The sequence below is a fragment of the Lissotriton vulgaris genome, chromosome 6 (assembly GCF_964263255.1).
Source record: "Lissotriton vulgaris chromosome 6, aLisVul1.2, whole genome shotgun sequence".
NCBI lineage: Eukaryota > Metazoa > Chordata > Amphibia > Caudata > Salamandridae > Lissotriton > Lissotriton vulgaris.
The window spans coordinates 1181947256-1181967220 of NC_141694.1; the positions used below are offsets into that span (position 1 = coordinate 1181947256).

At 41.5% G+C, this 19965-nt stretch overlaps 1 protein-coding gene across 4 annotated transcripts in view; it reads right to left on the reverse strand.

The window, feature by feature from the left end:
• The window catches only part of UTRN (utrophin), a 1497630-nt gene that overhangs the window by 569687 nt on the left and 907978 nt on the right, over positions 1-19965 (reverse strand). For all 4 annotated transcript variants that reach the window (XM_086927281.1, XM_086927282.1, XM_086927283.1 and 1 more), the window contains one exon: positions 1871-2027. In XM_086927281.1, coding sequence (XP_086783407.1) covers positions 1871-2027 — 157 coding nt within the window. The remainder of the gene's footprint in view (positions 1-1870; positions 2028-19965) is intronic.

The window sequence follows — 19965 nt, forward strand, 5'->3', positions numbered from 1 at the left end:
CCCTCCACCTGCGACCTAAACCTAACTTACTGACTTTCAGCAAAAAGCTAAAAACCCTGTTGTTCACCATCTTAGACTAGGCCCCTACCTCTCCGTCACACACGTTTGTCTGCAGCGCTAGGACAACTCAGGGTAGCTATCGTGCTATACAAATGATCTTTCATTTCATTTCAGATAGATTGTGCAATAAACATGTCTCTTAAGTGACCTTGAAACAAAAGTGTTTAGAGGGCATCACCAAGAAAGCCTACTAAGCAGAAGCATATTGATTTGTTCTAAATAAAATTATTATGTGTGTGAAAGGACTGCAGAAGATTTATTGTTATGTGTCAAAGTGGTTTTATGTCCAAACGCACCTCTCAAATTCAGCGACCTTTCTAAAGTAGAAGCGGGTCTGGCTGTCCTGGTTCCATGGATGGTTTGCCCGACTCGAGGTCTCGAAGCACAGCCTGAACTACAGACACTTTATCATAACTATGGCTTCCAGGTTTCAGTTTTTCTGATTTTTACAGATAAATACAGACAGAAAACAATCTATTTCTGGTCTGTATTTTCTTTTTAGCAAATCTTTTTATAAATCATACTTTGTTTGCAGTATACAGCAAAATATCCACGGACAGTTGATGATCTAGACACCAAAACATATATGTCCAATTCCTTGGTCTACTGATGCACCAGACATTTCAGATCTCATCTCCCTGAACTCTCTTGTTGTTAATATCTCTTTCACCACCTGGTATTGAGCCCGTATCCTCCCTCCCTCCTCCACCTCATAGACCCCTATATGTCTCCGATTGGTGCCATATTTTCTCCCATTTTCAAGGGAAACCCCTACTCTCATATACTATTTTTCTGCGGCACTACACCAATCTAGGTCGGCCTTCCATTGATCCACCTTCGGGGGAAGCGCGGCTCCCCACGCCCTGGCAACGTTCCTCTTAGCCAGCATTGCTGCCACCATTAGCCAAATCTTCTGGTATTTAGGCCATGTCTGTTCCCCCATTACACACAGTATGTGCAATCTGCCATCTATGGGAATTTCTTGCCCCAGGACCTCTGACATCACTCGTATTACTTTCCCCCAGTATTGCTGTATAACTTGACACTCCCAAATAATGTGAAGGAAGGTATTCCTTTGGTCGCAGCCCCGAATGCATCTATCTGTGTGAGGGCGCCCTAGCTAATGCATGAATATACTCAGAGTAGGACCTATGTTGGATCCTTAACTGTACTAGCGTAAATCTCGCTCTGACTGCTACCTCTCTTGGGCTTTGAATGGCCTCTACCCAATCATTGTCTTCCAGCAGGCCAAAGTCAGTCTCCCAGGCTTCCCTCAGCACCCCAGGGGGTCGGGGAATTGCCTTTTCTGTGATTGGGTCTAATAACTATTTATTTTTAAAAGCAGAAAAATACAGTAACTTGTGCTTCTTTTATGTGACTCTCCTTGTTGTTCGTCATAAATTCAGGACCAACTGCTAAGCAGCTAGACACCCAGGGGATTTAAAAACAGGATGAGATTCCCTAAAATACAGGCATTTGCTAACATATAGTTGTATATAATGATGATATTTATTTGTTGATGTAGTTTTTTGTTATATATGCTGCTTAATTTGTAAAATTGCGACAGGCATCATAGTTAGAGTGCATCTTTATCAATGAAATGTGGAAATATACCATTTTACGACTTCATTTATTCTCAAAACATACATTAAATACGGTTAAATACCAAATAAAATAGGCAAAACAATTATATGGATGAATATAGATGGAAATGTGCAAAGACAAATACCATAAATACCCTAATTATAACACACCTGTGGACAGAATGTGCATGCTTAGAAAACCTGCAGGGCAGGGCGTACCAACTTACTTTGCAGTGGTCATGTTGTTGCTGCACAGCTGGTACATCCCCTGCCACAGGCATTTGTTTTTTCAGCTCCTGGTCCTTCATGTTCAGCCACCGGATGAGCTCCTCCAGCATTGCCAGCAGCCGGTTCCACTTCTCAGCGCCGGCCTCCAGGTGGGACCTGAAAGCGAGACAAACAGGTGGCCCGAGAGCTTAATAGGGTGTTCAAACAGATTTGGGTCACCTTCGAAAATAATGACCAATTCAAGTGTTTTTTTTATTTTTATAAATACCCAAATCTACTGCTTTACACAATTTACAAAGCATTAGCATTTGAAAAAAATCACACTGATAGTTGTCACTCAAGGACAACTAAAGAAACCAAAGAACTGCATTAATCCCTACCAAAAATAAACAAAAAAAAGGTATGCCTTAGAAATGGACGGTCACATACTACATTTCTCGGTTTGCCGTACTCCAGGTTTGTCGACTTTTCCTGAAGTTCTTGGCAAAGTCAGGCATTTCTTCCCCACAAGCGCTAACCCCTTCTCAGCCAGGAAGGAGCTTGAGCACTGGGGTTGACTGCAAATGTGGCATTCAAAACTAAAAGCGTAGGAGAGGAGCACCAAAGAGAGGGTAGCTAAAGAGAGTAGGGGTGTAAGAAAGTTTAAGAAAGCAGGAGGGGGCTCAAGGAAGAGCATCTAGATTGGGAGATGGTGGGGAAACATGTAGCATGTACTGTTTTAGACTCAGGCTGGCCTAAGGGCTAGAGTTCCATCCTATACCTCTAAGGATTTTCTCCGGTACGCTAACAAAATCAAAGCTTTCTACTGAAATCACTTCACATTTCACCTAATCCACGCAACATGCAGATTTTCATTAATCATGAGAGGTTGATAAGATTAGACCGCAGCGGGCCTGGTCCAACCACCCTTCTTTTCCACACCCTTCTAAGAACAAACAAAATCAAACAGACTCCCAGGGAAGAGTGTCCCACTCAAGGTCTGTCTGCTCCAAGTGATGCCCTGGAGATTTCTTCAACCATTCATAAGACTGAGACATTAGACTGTTGGTATACCCAACCTGATGTTTAACCTGAGAAATAAATAAGAATTACAACACACATCTACCTCTATTAATACAATTTCCTGCTCCGGTGCATGCTTTGAGAGGTGACGTCAAATCAGTACGCTCCTTATGTTGAATTCAAGAATGGATGACCTGGATTCAGTGACTGTCATCACTTGCCTTAACAACTATAGACATCCCAGAATCAAAGTTATTGATTCCTTAAATAAAAAATAAGCTCCAGCATGGTTGGCATTTCTATTACTAGTGTACCAAGCATTGGAAAAGCCAAGAGGTTTCACCTCTGCAAATTCTATTAGTTTTATCAATGTTTTGTTAAACATGTTACACAGCAGCTTTTTACTTTATGCCGTGTTGTACAGTAGATAACTCTTCTGTGCAACATGTTTTAAAAATGAAAGGGTCCCTGTATGTTGTAAGTGGTGCTCATGTAAAGCACTCCAATACCGCATCATAGGGCTTCAGAATATTGGAAGTGTTTACCACATACCTTTACGTACTGGTATTTTCATGTGATATTTCCATCAGTTTAACTACTTAAATCTGATGTACAATGTAAAAAATATGATGTATGTACACCATATAGTATCATGGTTAATGTGGTTTCAACACATCTACAGATACTCAGCATATGTGATTATTCTGCCAAATATCAAATATGCAGATGTGGTAATTTCTGAGGTCCTTCCAATTGTGCAGAACTGTGAAATCACCAGCATATATGAGACTAAGGGCTGAGCCCTATTTTGTTAGACATGTTACACAGCAGCGCAAGCTGCTTGGCAGTGTGGCTTAAAGTTTTTTTTAAAAGCCCTGTTACACGGTCAAAGCTGGTCACACCATAGCTTTTTTTGAAAAACAAATTGAAGCCATGTTGTACAGCAGCTAGTGCAGCTGCTGCAACAAGTATCAAAATGAAATATAAGTGTCCCTGTGTTATGTAAGTAGTGCGCACGTAAAGCAATCCATTATACATAAACTCACCCAAAAATGTAATTAAATAAAAAATGAAAGTCCCTGAATGGAAATGAAAAGGACATGAGGGAGGATGGTGGGAGACACGAGGGAGGATGGTGGGAGACACGAGGGAGGAAGGTGGTGGTCAAGGGGGAGGTCGCTTTGGGGTAGATTGGAGTGGGGTACATTGGAGTTTATTGGGGTCCCGGAATTGGATATATTGGAGTGGGATTCGTGAAGAGTGGAGTGCGGTAGATTTGGAAGGACTGGAGTGGAGTACGGTGGGGTCGATTAGTGCGTAGTCAGGTAGATTGGAGTGGAGTGGGTTGGATTAGAGTACACTGGAATGGGGTGGATTGGGGTAGACTGGAGTGGCATAGATTGGAGCAGATTGTAATAGACTGGAGGAGAAAGGGGTAGATTTGAGTGGGGTGGTGTAGAGAGATGTGGGGTAGATTGGTGTGGAGTGGGGTAGATTGGAGTGGGGTACATTGTAGCGAGGTAGATTGGATTGGAGTGGGGCGGACTGGGATAGATTGGAGTAGAGAGGGGTAGATTTGGATAGATTGAAGTGGGGTAAATTGGAGTGGAGTGGGGTGGGTTGGAGCGGAACAGTTTGAGGTAGGTTGTAGAGAAGTAGGGTGGAGTAGATTGGGGAGCGGTGGAGTAGATTGGGGAGCAGTGGAGTAAAGTGGGATAGATTGGAGTGGGTAAATTGGAGGGGCACAGAGTGGCGTGTTGTGTCGTGGGCATAGAGAGAAGTCTTGAGCCGAGTGGCATGGCGTGTAGAGTGTCTTAGAGTGGAGTGGAATAGAGTGCACTGGCTTGTAATAGATTGGAGTGGAGTGTCATAGAATGGAGTGGTGTGGCAAGCAGTAGAAAGGCATAGAGAGGAGTGGCGTAGTGTGGAGAATGCATGCTGTGGTAACGCACTGACATTACAGACACATTTTCAATTCAAATCACATTTGCACCGAGATACGATTTACTGCACACAATGTTTGCAAATGCCATCACCTAGTGTACAGATGTCCTTTGATCATATTCAAATATGTGTCCACCACACTTAAATACAAAAAATTGTGCGCCATTTGCACTAATTCTGATATATTCTGAAACATCAGCACAGTTAATTTTTTTCTGTATGTTCTAGAAAAAAAATCCTATATCTTCTCTTCTTACATGAATACCTAGCAGTATTGTCACATAAATTCCCACACTTTGAAGTCAGAGAAAGAAAAGTAAACACCAAGCTTCCTCAGAAGAGAGAGCTTAACATTTGACCACTGTCTTTGAATGCACAGCAAATGTGACAAGATAAGAACAAGATTTAAAGGCCTTTTCACAGAAAGTGAGTTAGTGGAAGAATACAGTAAACAAGGTTTGGGTAATGGAAGGTCAAACTCAAGCTCGAAAGCCTAAAGCAAATAAATCCAGCAAATAGAAAGCCAGAACATGTGAGTTACAAACCACAAAGCCAATGGTAAGCAACGGGCGGAATGTATTCCTAGGTCAACTTTCTGGAAGTTCCAGAGATGTCTTTAGCAAACCAGACAGCTCAGCTCTCTGGTAGGCTTTGACCTAAAAAGGGAAGACTTGATAACTTATCCAGAAACCAATAAAACATTTCAGAATAAAATATACTATACTTGTGATGAATCCATTTATTAATACCTCTGAATCAGATTGAATGTTGAGGCTCAGAACACACAAACAACATTTAAGATAGGGCTCGATGTATATACTTGCTGCACGGCTGCAAGATTGAGGGCAGGAAATCAGAATCTGTAAATTTCCAAATCACACGTGGCCTTTCAAAATGTGTTTGGTTTACAAATTTGTGACTAAATTCCAGTGCTAGGCACATCTATGCTGCAACTCTAAGGAATAAAGAAGCTGCTGGTGTTGCCAGACGCTTTGTGACCAAGGAAGAGATTGGTGGAAATGGCACAGAAATTCATAAAAGCAAACATCTAACTGGAAATAACCTTCTTCTCAGGGTTCTCACTTGTGTCCTCATCATTGACCTTAAGCAGTACCAGCTATACAGGATGCACAAGGTGTTGACAGGCATTTCAAGGAAAGGAAGGCCCTGGGGCAGAGAGTCACAGAGAGTAGCAAGGAAGGTGAGTCTAGGAAAGGGGTTGGTATGGGGGCATGATGTCACATGGAGGAGGTAAAGAAAAGACTTAGGTGGGTCTGAAACACTCAGGTGGAAGTCCAGAGATGCATGGAAAGACAAGGGATAAGGTTTGATTCTGAAACACTGCACTGCTCTCTGGCTAGGAAGTACTTTTTATACATTTTTCTTTGTATTGGACAACTTCAAGATCAACTGTTATACAGGGAACAGGGGGCCCCAAAGACAAATGTCACACCTCACCGCTCCCTGTAAGAGTAATTGTGTTATCCTTGCTTTTTTAAGATTATGCATAATAAAACATAAACGGCTCAAGTGGCAAAATATTTGGAAATAAAAGTTTACATATTATTCAATTGAGAACACATCAGGGCTACTAATTGAATTGTATTCTAAACTTCAAAAACGATTTAAATCTTGAATAAAGATAATGAAAAAGCCTAATGCGGAATCATCACCTCTGTGGAATTGTAAAAGAATAATTTGTACACAATGCATTAACAAACTACAGCTACAGGATTAGACTGAGGACAGCAAGTAACAATCGGGACTCAAGGACTATAAGATCTTGGTTCTTACGGCGTGTGAGTCCCTGAATGTTCCTTGTTGTCCTCATTCAAGTCCTGTAGCTTTTAATGCATTGTATACTTAATGGTTGTAAGTGTATAAGATCTTGGTCCTTACGGAGACTGAGTCCTGATTGTTCCTTGCTCTCCTCAGTCTAATCCTGCAGTTGCTAATGCCCCACACAGTTTATCCTAGAGTGTCCTTAAGAACATGGATATCATCGAGTATTACTTCCGCTTGCACTCTGTCCTTCATGACCATTCCAACTAAGCACTACAACCAGTAAGAACATGAAGTACTTTGCTTGTGGGTTTTAAGTTCTTATATGCAATCTCAATCGATTATGCTTCTCGATTGCTCCTTGTCAACATCAGCCTATTTTTGCAACTCTCTTCCTTAACCCCTTCAGTGCTAAGGCAATATTATTGTTTGACTTTAATTTCCATTGAAATTAATGGAAAGTCCATGACGAGTTACCCTTGTCATTAGCAACCAAGAGGTTAAGCAGAAAGCACTTTAACGTAATGTACCTCTAAGACCATAGTTATATACTGGAAATGTCAGTGACTTTGTATTGCACAGAAGGGCAGCTGGATTTTTAATGTGGTTTTAAATGAATTGTTTTATTTAATATGCTTCAATAATAAGTTGTTAATTAACCAAACAATACAATTATTCATTCACTTTCATCCACTACTGATTCAATAGTCTGTTTAATATTCATTATAAATAATAAAGCAAATAATGGGGAACTCATTCAGAACCACTGTGAAGGTAGTATGAAATTTGGAAAAACATATATCTATGTTATTTGGTATTGATTAAGGATCACTTCTGAAGATTAGAAAAAATAGCAAAGCACTTCCCTGCAGAAAGGATGTTTAAGAGTTTAATTTTAAGAAAACAAAAGAAAGAAAAGATGCCTTATGAAATAACTGTCTTGCACTATTAACCTATAAAAATGCACAACTCATAGTAAACACAGTGGCAGGGGAAAATGTGCACACTACTAAGCACATGGATTCCCTTCATGCGCATTTAGTTTCTTCATGACTTTGGAAGGCAGAGAAGATGAGGGTAGCCTGTTTAACGGTAATGAAACAAATTATTATTAAATTGTATTCAGCCTTTCAGCACCACCCTTTCAATTCTCATCTACATACTATGCTATAGTTACACACATTGAAAAACACAATTTGAGCACATGGCAATTAACATGGAATCTGGACAAAAACATATTCTCCCTATACCATACCAATCTGGGGCATGGCTTCAATTTAGTTTAATTCAATGATGATCATAAATGTTTCAGCTTACTGGATGGGAAATAGGTATCCCTCTTTTAAGACAGGTGATTGAGTCTCTCATTTATGAACAATAGTACTATTATCTCTCCTGTGATTTATAAGTCACTACACGCCTTCTGAAGCCATTTCGGAAGATGTATCGAACTGGCATAGTAGAAGATGTCAATAAGTACAAAAGGCATAAAAAGGGTGAATGTGATTTTAAGGACAGGAGGTATTTGTATATGCATTTTTAGTAATAACTGTTCTTTAGATTTTTTTTAAATAGGTGGTGGGTACTTCAAAGAATGAGACCTATAGACACAAGCACTTAGCCCTTTTAAGTATTTTGAGTCTCTTTTGTGTGGTCAGAAATCAAGGCTTACACTGTCCATCACAATCGTCATATTGCCTTTTTCAGTCTCATCATAGGTTTATGCCAGTTTTTGAACTTTTTGTTAACTAGTATGCCAAACTCCAACATTTTGGGGCGGTAGCCTAGGCCAGTGGTTCTTAACATGTATTCTTCAGATGTGGTCCGCAGATCCCCAGACGTCCCTCACCAACAAAGTCATCAGTATTGGCTGGGTAAAGAAAAGCTCCTGCGCACTCACATCACGCATGAACTTTGTATGACGGGGCAGGACAAAAATAAAATCAGGCCAATTACCATTCTGCTTTGTGTAAGTTGCAGGTTGATCAGCACTTATTATCCTGCCTCAGTTAGAACTGTAGTGCTGATGTAATTGACTTGTGCGGGTCATGGGCAAATCTCAATATATTTTGGGCCCAGTTCACTCAGAACACCTGGCACCTCTTCCACGTCTGCCCACATTTAGAAAAGATGTGCCTCTTATGTTTTGAGGCTGAACAGTGCGGTCACTAAGGCACTTCTCTACCACAAAACACCAACAAAGAATTGGGTGAGATACACCTAATAATGTTTCTTTCTTTTGTGAAGCGACGTTGTGTCCTTGGGTATGATTTGCGGTATGTAAAACTGCTTAAACTAAAATGTAGATTCTGCCTGTCACCAAGTCTAATCTCATGCTGTGACTGGTCTTGGTTGCTCTGCAGCCTCCCCAGAATTCCAAGCTCTGCTGCTCAGCCAGTGAGTGAGGTCATCGGATGGGTGGAATGCTGAGAGTGTTTGTGCTTGGATGAGGGGACAGTTGGAGTGAGAAGGGCTGAGCAGCAGGACGCTGCTCCTGGTGGGGCTTCACCTGAGTTACTTGTAACCTGATCTGAACTGAATGAACCTTCTCCTTTAGTCACCTACGAGGCTACATCCTTGACTGTAGCACCTCATCCTCCCAGAATTAAGCACAAAGCAATACCTTTGATGGCAGAAAGAGAATCTCACTCTAGTGATGGTTTTTTGATTATCACATATGAAAGCACCTTCAAAAACTGGAGTTCAGGATATGCCTGTAGAAAAAAACCTGTTGGGTGTATGATTTAATGGCCTTAGATTTATTTGTATATTTTTAGGGGTTGTGAAATAACAAATTGTTTCGTTATTAGGGAATTTGTTTGTTGTGTCCTTGTGTATGCATTTTTGTGAATTTCTATTTTAAGGTTGGGGGTTCCTGGCTTTCAGTAGTGATTCAGTGGGGGTCCTAAGAAGTCAAAACCGCTGAGCTAGACTAAACGTGAACCAATGTTATTTCAAGCTGCAAAACTACTGTTAAAGGCGGTAGCATTTTTCCTTTCCTAAATAACGCTCTTATTTATAGTAAAGTTCCTACCGAATACTGAGAAGGGTGATTGAAGGCAAACATTGTTTTATACATACAGCCTTTCAAGTGATTCTTTGTCTTGCTTTAAAACGGACACAAATGTGTTAGTTTAAACATATGAGGGCAACTCTTGGTTATAGCTCTGCATATGCCAGTAAGAGGCTGCCCTGTAAAAATCCTCATATGCAGTTTAAGCATGGAAGTCAACTGCACATTTGCGTTCTCGTACTGCATTTTAACATATTATATTATTCTCATATCAATTACAGATATTGTGATGGAAACATACATATGCAACTGTCCAAAAGTCTCAAAAAAAGAATAGCATTCTTCACTGATTTAAATCTGCCCATGTAGTAAAATAAATGCCCATGTAGTAGAGTAAATGAATGATTTTCTCACAACTATTATATGCATGGATTTCACTGTCACAAACTAGATTTGTTAGGGAATGTGAGCACTTATCATGGTTTATGCTAAGCATTGCACAGTCAATTATAACACATCTGTACACAGAGGTATGGAAACAGTCATCTATTAATTAAATCTAGCCTGTCATCTTCAATTTTTACTTTATTACATACTTGAGCAGGGATGCCACGTTCAGGGCCTACCATAACATGCTAACTGTATTTATTTAGACACCCCAAAAATGAATTTACCTATCATCTGTAATAATATTTCTGGTGGAAATAGGTTTCCTGCAGAATCTACAGCACGTAACATGTCTGCAAACTTTGCAATCTTATTATTCGTACCACAAACTCATTAGGGGTGGAGAACAGGTGAGGCAGGCATCCGTGGAAAGATAACTTGTCCACCAGAAATATTGTAACTGGAGTTAAATAACGTCTGATGAACACATCTTCACAAAGATTATTTACCATGCGTCCGAAAACAATACCTCCCTGGCAGATGAGACTGAGGAGTGCTAGTTAAACAAGGAAATCAAGCAATACAGCCATGGCAAAGTACCTATCAATCCCTGCCTAAGATGTGGGGCATTAATGTTTGGCAAACACATGCAGGGGTGACCACGTGGCCTACAGGCATATATCACCCACCAAAACTCCACTGGAAAGAGCTGTGGAAGCAACTGTAGTCCTAGTGGGCTGGGCATGAATGCCTTCACAGGTTTATTTTTCAACCAAGGCATAACTGATCTTGAAACAGAGGATGACAAAATGAGACATCATGGATTTTGTCACTGCGTTGCATTCATTTGTTCCTGCAAAGTCCACAGAGAGTTGGTAATTTCCTCTGCCCTGTAGTGTGTGATCGATGGACCTGGACACAGCACGTCTGGGATCATATCTATCCAGCTGCTTCTGAAGATGGTAAATTGAGGAGGAGAGAAGAAGGATGGAAAGGTAATGAATTCACCAATGAGAATGGCTTAGACCAACTTGGGTAGGAAAGATGGCATGTTCAAAAGACCCTCAAATTAATTCGGAGAAGATTTCTGACCTAGTCAAGAGCTGAAGCATTTTCTTTGCTTTAGCACCAAAAGAGCTCTGGACACAATCAATGAGGTGCAGAAAAAAAAATCTGACACCAGCTGGTGCTTAACCCCTTCGCCGCTGGCGGGATTCCCCCGCTGTGCTGGGGGGCACGTACAGCGCCCCCATGCTCATGACCGCGCCGGTTTTAATGGAACGCTCAGCACAGCGGGGGAATTAACCCCGCGTGCAAGCGTTCCATCTAATGGGCGCGGTCATGACGAGCTCAGCTCGTCATGAGCACCGGAGCGCCGTGGCTCATGATGAGCTGACCTCGTCATGAGCGCTCAAGGGGTTAATAAACACCAATGTTGTCATGTCTGGTGGGTGGAGCCACAGCTAATCTCCAATGCAGCACCTCACGTCACTATTGTTGAGGAAACGTTTTTCAGACCTGACTGACGAAGGGATGCCATATTCTTAATATGAGAAATCTTCAGGCATATGTATTGATCTGAATGCCACCATTTGAAAATAATACTTTCCTATTCTGTTCCAAGAAATTCAGTCCTTAACTTTCTATCGGGGGACGCTGAATATTATACAGTTGAATACAATAACAGAGGATTAGTCAGAAATTTGGCAAAATTAACAAATATGTCACTGTGCGCATTAAAAAAAGAAATGATATTATGTTTTGTATAAATAGGAATTACATGGATAACACAAGATATATATTCCTACATAGAGATAACTCTTCTGGTATGGAAAACATGACTGCAGTTGCCACTGCTGGTATGGACTTACTGCACGCATATGCTTTGTTAAATTAAATGAAAATATTTCACCATAGAGAAAAATTAAGAAGGACGGTGCTATCCAATATGTGGTCTGGTAGTTGAGATATTCATATAGAATGGTATAAAAATATTTTAAAACCTGCATAATTCATAAGGTTAATTAGAAAAGATAATACTTTACATTAGATAACACGTATCACGAAGCCTAAGACATATACAAAAGAAAAGAGCAAGAATAGAAACATTTCATCTTTAAGTGTTGGTAAAAGCCAAATTTTACCACCACGTATTCTAGAATTTTTCCCTCTAGCTGCATTAATGGCTTTTTCTTGATTATAGATTCCTAGAAATCGAGTTATCCACATTTGCAAGCTTGGGGAATCCGCATCCTTCCAGCGGGCTGCCAATATTAATCTATAAACTGCTGTACCTAGAAATAAACATGTTTCTTCTTCAGTGCTATGCCCAAGAGTACTATCATAACCAAGAATAAAAAGGGTGGGCGATTCCGCCACTTTATGGCCAAACACTTCCTCCCAAAATTCTGATAACATTCTTTTCAATGGTGTTAATTTAACACAGTCGTGAAACATGTGCCCAGCTTTGCAGGGCCTACTCCACATCTCGGACATTCATCATTTAATCTTTTGCCTCATGCATATAACTTAGCCGGTGTGTAATATAAATCGTAAATAGTTTTGTATAATTGGGCTTTTAAATTGGATGATAGGAGTAATCTTGATGTTAACAGCAGAGACATATCAATATCTACATTGGGATTAACAAGTTTACCCGTCCATGATGTCTCTATGTGTTCCAGATCGTCCTTCTGGTTTTCCAAAAGCATATCATAGATTGTGCCTATTCTAGTCGAGCGTTTACCTATATTGTCAAGGAAAGGAATGTTCTTCTCACGTGTAATTCTTGGGATTTTTAAGTTGAGAATAGTATTAACTTGGATAAATTTAAAATAATCAGTGCTAGGAACAGCAAAGTTTGTCTAAAGGTTCAAAAACCTAGTATCTGAATCCCCACCCAAAAAAATCCCACACTGTGGCAATCCCCATATTTTCCCATTTTTTGGCAATATTGTCATTAGCTTGTATTGACAATATAGTGGAGTGCCATAGTGGAGTGTATTTGTTAAATTTTGGGATTGCCAGATGTCTGAAAGCCTTCTTCCATACTTTCCAAGCACTGTTAATAATCTCAAACTTAACTTTTTTATAAAAAGACAGGTTCTAGTTGTCTCAGCCAAAGACCTTTTGCTTTCTTCCCAAGTGCATAGATAGATGGTATTTCACTACTCTGTGTGCTTTCAGTGGGTGATACCGTATTAAATAGCGGTGCCATTTGATGGTGAAGAGCAGCCCAGAGGTACAGCATCATATTAGGAATCGCCAGACCGCCCCTATGTTGAGGTAAAGATAAATATGTCATAGCCCTCCTAATTTGTCCATATTGCCAAACAAACTTAGACATTTGTAACTCTATCGATTTGATGATATTATCCTCTACAATTAGGGGGATAGCTCGGAACAGATATAGTAGCCTAGGGAGTATATTCATTTAAAAAAAAATTCCCCTGACAATAATTGACAGATGTAGACTATTAAACCTAGTAAGATCCTTTCTTTTGGCCCTCAATAAGGGTTCGTAGTTAAGCTTGTTGATGTTTTCTACCTTTGGAGATATACATACTCCAAGATATGTGGCTTTATATACTTTCCTGGGATCTACATATTCAACATTGTTGGTGCATAGAACCACTGTTTTATCTCAATTAAGCGAGTACCCAGAGTATTAGCCAAACACCTGGGTAATAAGTTCTATTTCTACGATTGCCTCAGCAGGGTTTGGTGTTACTACCGCCACATCATTGGCATAGGCCAATATCTTAGTTTCGTAAGCACCAACTATAATAGGTTCTATTGCTCGAGATCGTATTCGTTTTAAAATCAGAGGGTTAATGTACATGGCAAACAATATCGGGGAGCAAGGGCATCCCTGCCTTGTACCTCTTAATATGTTAATTGAGCTTGATTCAATACCCATCACTTGAAGCTTGACCCTTGGGTCTTGATACATTGCTCTGACTGATTTGGCAAAGCCGGGGCCAAAATTATTCCGTTTCAGCACTCCCCATAGAAATGTCCATGATACTCGATCGAAGACTTTCTCAGCATCAAAGAGTATCATCGACATCTGGCCCCCTGTCCCGCTCATGATGTCAAAAAGGGTGATGACCCTGCGGGTATGATCAGTTGTACCCTTGTCGGGAATGAAGCCGTGTTGCCACGGGGAGACCAGATGTTCGATGACCCTCCCGAGCCGATTGGCCAAGATCTTTGCATAGAGCTTCGAATCGGAGTTAATTAATGAACTTGGGCGGTATAACGATGGAAGCTCAGGAGGTTTTCCCTTTTTATGGAAGATAATTATGTTAGTTTCCTTCCATGACTCTGCTGGGGTACCGCTCCATTGTATCCCAACAAACAGATCTAATAAGAAAGGTATTATTTGCTCTCCAACAATTCTATACAATTCTAAAGGAAGTTTATCGGGCCTGCGGTTTTCCCTGAGGCCAGGCCCGATAGGGCCAATTGCAACTCAGTGACCGTGATCTCTTTTTCCAGATCTTCTCTAGTCATGTCATCAATGGTCCTACTCAGACTGGTATCCATTAAGCATTCCCTTAGATATTCTCTGATTTCATTCGGGACAGTTATATCATCACTTTGATATAGCTTTTGATAATACTGCCAAAATACTTCCGCGATATCACCCGGTTTCGTATATTCTTGACCCTCAAAATTAATAGCGGTGATCATATTATAGGACACTTTCTGACGAGTACGCAATGCCAGCTGCTTTCCCTCCCTCTCCTCATTTTCATAAATATTATTTTGGTTTGATTGAAAGGTCTCTGCTGCTTTCTGGGTAAGCCTGTTATTAAGTTCTGTTATAAGAACTAACATTCGACGTATAGTTATTCCCCCGTCCTCGCCCGAGCTATTGAAGTGGTATGTTCTTCCTCTGCTCTAGCCAGTTCTTGCATCCATTGGTAATTAGCCTTGTCTTGCTGCTTCTTACGTCTGGCAACATAGCTAATTGTCTCGCCCCTAAGGGCGGCTTTGAAACAGTCCCACACAATTCCCCTAGATGCGCTATATCGATTGCTATAAAAAAAATCCCTGAGTCCAGGCAGTTATATACTTTATATATTCTCTATTAGCCAAGAGTTTTCTATCAAATGTCCAGTTTGAGCGCGGGCTGCTGAAATTCGCTATATTGATTGTAAGAATCAGTGAATTATGATCAGAGATTGTCTTTGGGCATTTAATAATTTGTGCTTGAGTAGAGTGGTCTCTAGTTATCAATATATAATCGATTCTTACATATTTATTATGGGGATAGGAAAAATATGTATACCCAGGATCAGGTTGGTTTTTAACATCCCAGATATCTATAAGATCATAGCTACTTGTGAACAAAAAGGTGGGAGGCGCACCCAGTAAGGAATTAAACAGATTCTTTTAGTCCAAGAGTTTTTTCTTCTTTATTTAGGTAATTTTACCCAAAACACATACACAGCCAACGCGTTTCGTTACTTGTTGTAACTTCGTCAGGGCATGCGCTCTACTGTTTTGTTTCAAACTAAGAGACGGTTATAGTTGAAAAACGGACGTGATTTAAGAAATCGCAATTCCACAAAATCTGGGAAATGCCTGCGCTCTCTTGCAGAAATTAATGCAGAGAACTGATCATCTAAGCGACACAGTAAGGTGAAGGAACTTCACATGTCCACAAGTTATGGGAGACACAAATGCTCTACTTGATGAGAATAAATCAGAGAGCTGACAATGATGGGCGTGGTCTTGGAAGGGAAAGACACAGTCCACTGAGACAGAAGCACTCTCCTGAATCGTATGTTGAAAAATGATCTCTGCGGGATATGTGCACCTCCTGGCCCCTCTGATAATTAATTGCGAAGTGAGGTCTTTAAATGGTATGTATTGTCTCCTATTTATGGAATGGGATACTTGGCCTGTGTCTAAATCCAAACAGCAGTCACACGGACCTTTGAAGTTCCTGGTCAATAAAAATGACCTCTTGGCATAGTAACATGGGTTTAGTAGATCCAAACGCTATAGGATCATAGCTACCCCTGAGTTGGTTAATGGCTCTAAATACTTTCAGTTTACGTCCTATATATGTATCCTGCCTCTGCCTGCTACCTGTAGACCCGAAGGAGATATTAAAATCACCACAGAATATAACTGTTCTAGGCCAGGAGGCCACTTCTAATTCTAACTCTTCGAATATTTGTGGGTCGTCCTTATTTGACCCATAAACTGAGCAGATGGTGATACCCAGTTCAAGTACTATAATAGCCCTCCTTTCCATGAGTGTCAACTGCCTTGCGTGAAGCTTGTCCAAGGGAGATTTTAGCTAAAATGGCTACCCCAAGGGTATTTGATGTTTGTGTTGTAGAGGCAAGCACATTATATTCTGGGACTTTTAATAGATCCCTTTTGTCCCGAGGCAGGTGAGTCTCTTGGAGGCAGAGTATATCACAAGAGTTTTGTCTAATTATTTCATATAATCAAGCCCTCTTGACCCTATCATTATGTCCAGACACATTCCAAGAACATAACTTTATCTTCCCCATTGCAGTTTAATTGTTAGCTCCCATGTGATATGCACTCTTCTCAGTTTTACAAATATTTCTAGGATCTCGATCTTTTGCATATCTTCTGACCATTTTAACCTTAGCATTGTTTTTTTTTAACTTGGAGTTGCTTTTTTTAATTGCTTTTTCCCCCTGCGAGCTGAGTAGACACATTCCAAGAACATAACTTTATCTTCCCCATTGCAGTTTAATTGCTAGCTCACATGTGATATGCACTCTTCTCAGTTTTACAAATATTTCTAGGATCTCGATCTTTTGCATATCTTCTGACCATTTTAACCTTAGCATTGTTTTTTTTTAACTTGGAGTTGCTTTTTTTAATTGCTTTTTCCCCCTGCGAGCTGAGTAGACGGAGTATAGTCCCAGGCTAATTCCGCTGCCCCATGATGGTTTTTTTTGCGTTTCAACACAGTTTTTGGATTAACCTTGGGATCACCGAGTTTCTCGCCACCGTCACTCTCATCCGTTAGATAGGACTCGGCATCATCAGACCATTCAAGTTCATCCGAGAATGAAAATAAGTCACTAGGGTCTTTGTCTTGTTCAGCATCAGCACCCTCTATGTTGTTCAAGTTTAATGCAGTAGTCATTCCAGTGTTGATCGCTATCGTGGGGTCAGCTAGATTTAATTGAGGCGTTGGAGGCTTGAAGACATCCCCTACCACAACATGTTGCTGACTGACCTGCTGATTAACTTCTCCAGCTCCGGCCCCAACCCTATTGCAAATGCTGGACCTCCCCCCTTCATCTCCCATATTCGTGTTGATGTTAGTGATAATATTGATATCTGATTCTACCATCAGGGGGAGCAATGAAGGGGACATACCTTCTTTATTGCCAAGGTCCACAAAGTCGCTATCATACTGGACCCTTGTGCTCAGGTTCGTGCTCACTTCAGGGATCGCACTGTTGTCCGCCTCCGAGTTCGGCAATTCAGACCCCCCAAGGGCACCAGAAGCACCAGGGGCACCGGCCAGTACTGCCGCAGCGTCAGGGTGCTCATCTGACAGTACTGAGGTGGGAGTTAATTCGACAGGATCTCCTGCCTTGCTCTTCCCTCTGTGACCCGGAAGGAGTTTAGCTGGCGTCCTCCGCAGCATATCCGCCACCGATGGGCTGGTCGCACTCCCCGTCCTGGCTGTAGTTCCTCCCTGCTTCAGCGTTCTGGGGCCTGGAACAGTTCCACTGTGATTCCACCACCTTGCTTACCCACCGGTTTGCCAATCTCTCGCTGTGCTAGTCTCGTCGCTCTCGCCTTGCCAGCAGCGAGTGCCGCTGCATTTTTTGGAGTCATACAGCGTCAGCACGACCCTCTGGGTTCGCAGAAAGGTATGCTCCGCTTCCTGTTTTTGCTTGTACTTTAATATTGTTGGGTATCTCCCTCCATAGATAGTGGAGTACCTTGAGGCCAATCAAAGAGCCTAGGGTTAACACCATCGCTGCTAATGATATTTTCCTCCTGTGCTGGAATTTTCAAAAGTCCATTGATCATGACGAGCTGGGCTCGTCATCAGCCTGGTAGGAGGCTACTTCATGACGAGCCCAGCTCGTCATGAGCCTGGAAGGGGTTAATAACCGGTTTCTAACCGGCTTCCTCCCATCAGAACAGGGCTCCGCCCCCATCTCTTCTCCTGCCAGTTTTTTTTCCCCTCTTTGTATAGCGCAAAGATTCTAGTATCGCTTTCTCAACATGTTTTTTAGGCAAGCAACGGCACTTGTATCGGCATAATCCGTATCTCTTCTTCAAGAGCACTGGTCTGAGCGCACTGCGGTCTCACACAACCGCCATCTTGCCTCCACTGTTGATCTGCCTTCTATGAAGCATGCAGTGCCTGGAAGCCTTTGTGGCCTGATAATGTGGCACCTCAAAGAAGTCTGCAATGAACACCGATGTACGGTTGAAATCTTTTGCCCAATCATACACAAAATGACCAACTTCAATTCTCCAAAGTTAATTTCAGAGCAGATCATAAAATGGCATAATCAGTGTCAAAAGCAGATCCTGAGCCAAATGTGTAAATCTCTGTAAACTTATGTATTATAGTTTCTACTAGTTTTGTCTGAGAGCATGTAAATGTAAATGTAAATGTATGTGTCTTGTAAAGCGCACTGCTGCCGTGGCGCTGTAGACCGCTGGGGAACCCGTCCTGGCTATCCCTGTGAGATGGTCCCTACTGGGTATCTCCAAGGTGAAACCAGGCATCCCCGGCGAATGTGGGGGGGCCGTTGTAGAGATGAGGCAAGCTAATGCCCAGAGTTGCAGAGCGTGATCCTGTTTAGAGTAGGCACCGAGGCGAGAATTATCGAGTCCGTTGACCCTGGTCCACGACCCTGCCGCGTCGGGAATTGAACCCTGGTCCCGGGCCGTTCTCTGCTTCCGGGTCTGCCGCCTCTAACCAGTGAGCCACACCACTCCAAGCATGGAGTTTTGCGTCTGCATATTTCAACCCTTACCGATGAGGAAAGAAAAGCTCTGTAGCTGCAAAAAATGTAGAACAAATTGAGGGAAGCCATGCCGAGCACCAGATGTCTTCACATTGAGCACTGGCAATCAAGAGAAGGTTTTCACAAGCTGTATCTCTTTTCATCTCTGTTATTTATCTTTACCGTGAGGCCCTGTCCAGCATAGGCATTTTCATGGAGTCCTTCCAGGATGAAAGACGTATTAGGCCTTTTTAATGCTGGTGATAATTTTGCTTCTGATAGGACACTAGGTACAAAATTAGTTTTGCTCACCATGATTAAAACACAGGCACTCCTAAATCACATCTTCCTAGCCAAAACCTGCTGAGTTTTTTTGGTTCTGAAGGAGCTCAAATAAGTGAGCATTATCGTTTTCCTTTCATTGTGCCTACTAATTGATATATTTATATTAACTTATTATTATTATTGTATTCTTATCTTTTAACATAAACCATACACCCACTCCCCTCTTGACGCACCGAGGCTGCTTGAAACACCCTACTATCCTACTAAAGGGCAACAAGGATACATTTGAGTCTCCGGCTGATCCTAGAAATCGTGAGGGGGAAAACACTACTTAAAAGCAGCATGGCATGCTAAGAGCACACATCTCAATATACACAATCTAGAGAATGCAATTGAAATTATTAATATCCAGTGCTCAATTTGAGCTGGTAGTTGCAGGTGTGGCCCATCAGCACTCATCTTTGAAGTCCAGAACTTTTGTTTTGACTATAACAAAGTAATGATGAAAAAGAACCTGAAAGAGTTAAATTAAGGAGTAAGAAGTGTCTGGTGATGGATTTGAGCCATGAAATGGAATTAAGACCACGCAGTCTTGGTATTTGGCACCTCTGTCATTCGATGGCGCTGGCCCCAGATTTCTGAGTCAAACTTTGGGCATCCGCACTCCTTTTATGAAATAAGCACTGCTAGCGTGCAAAAC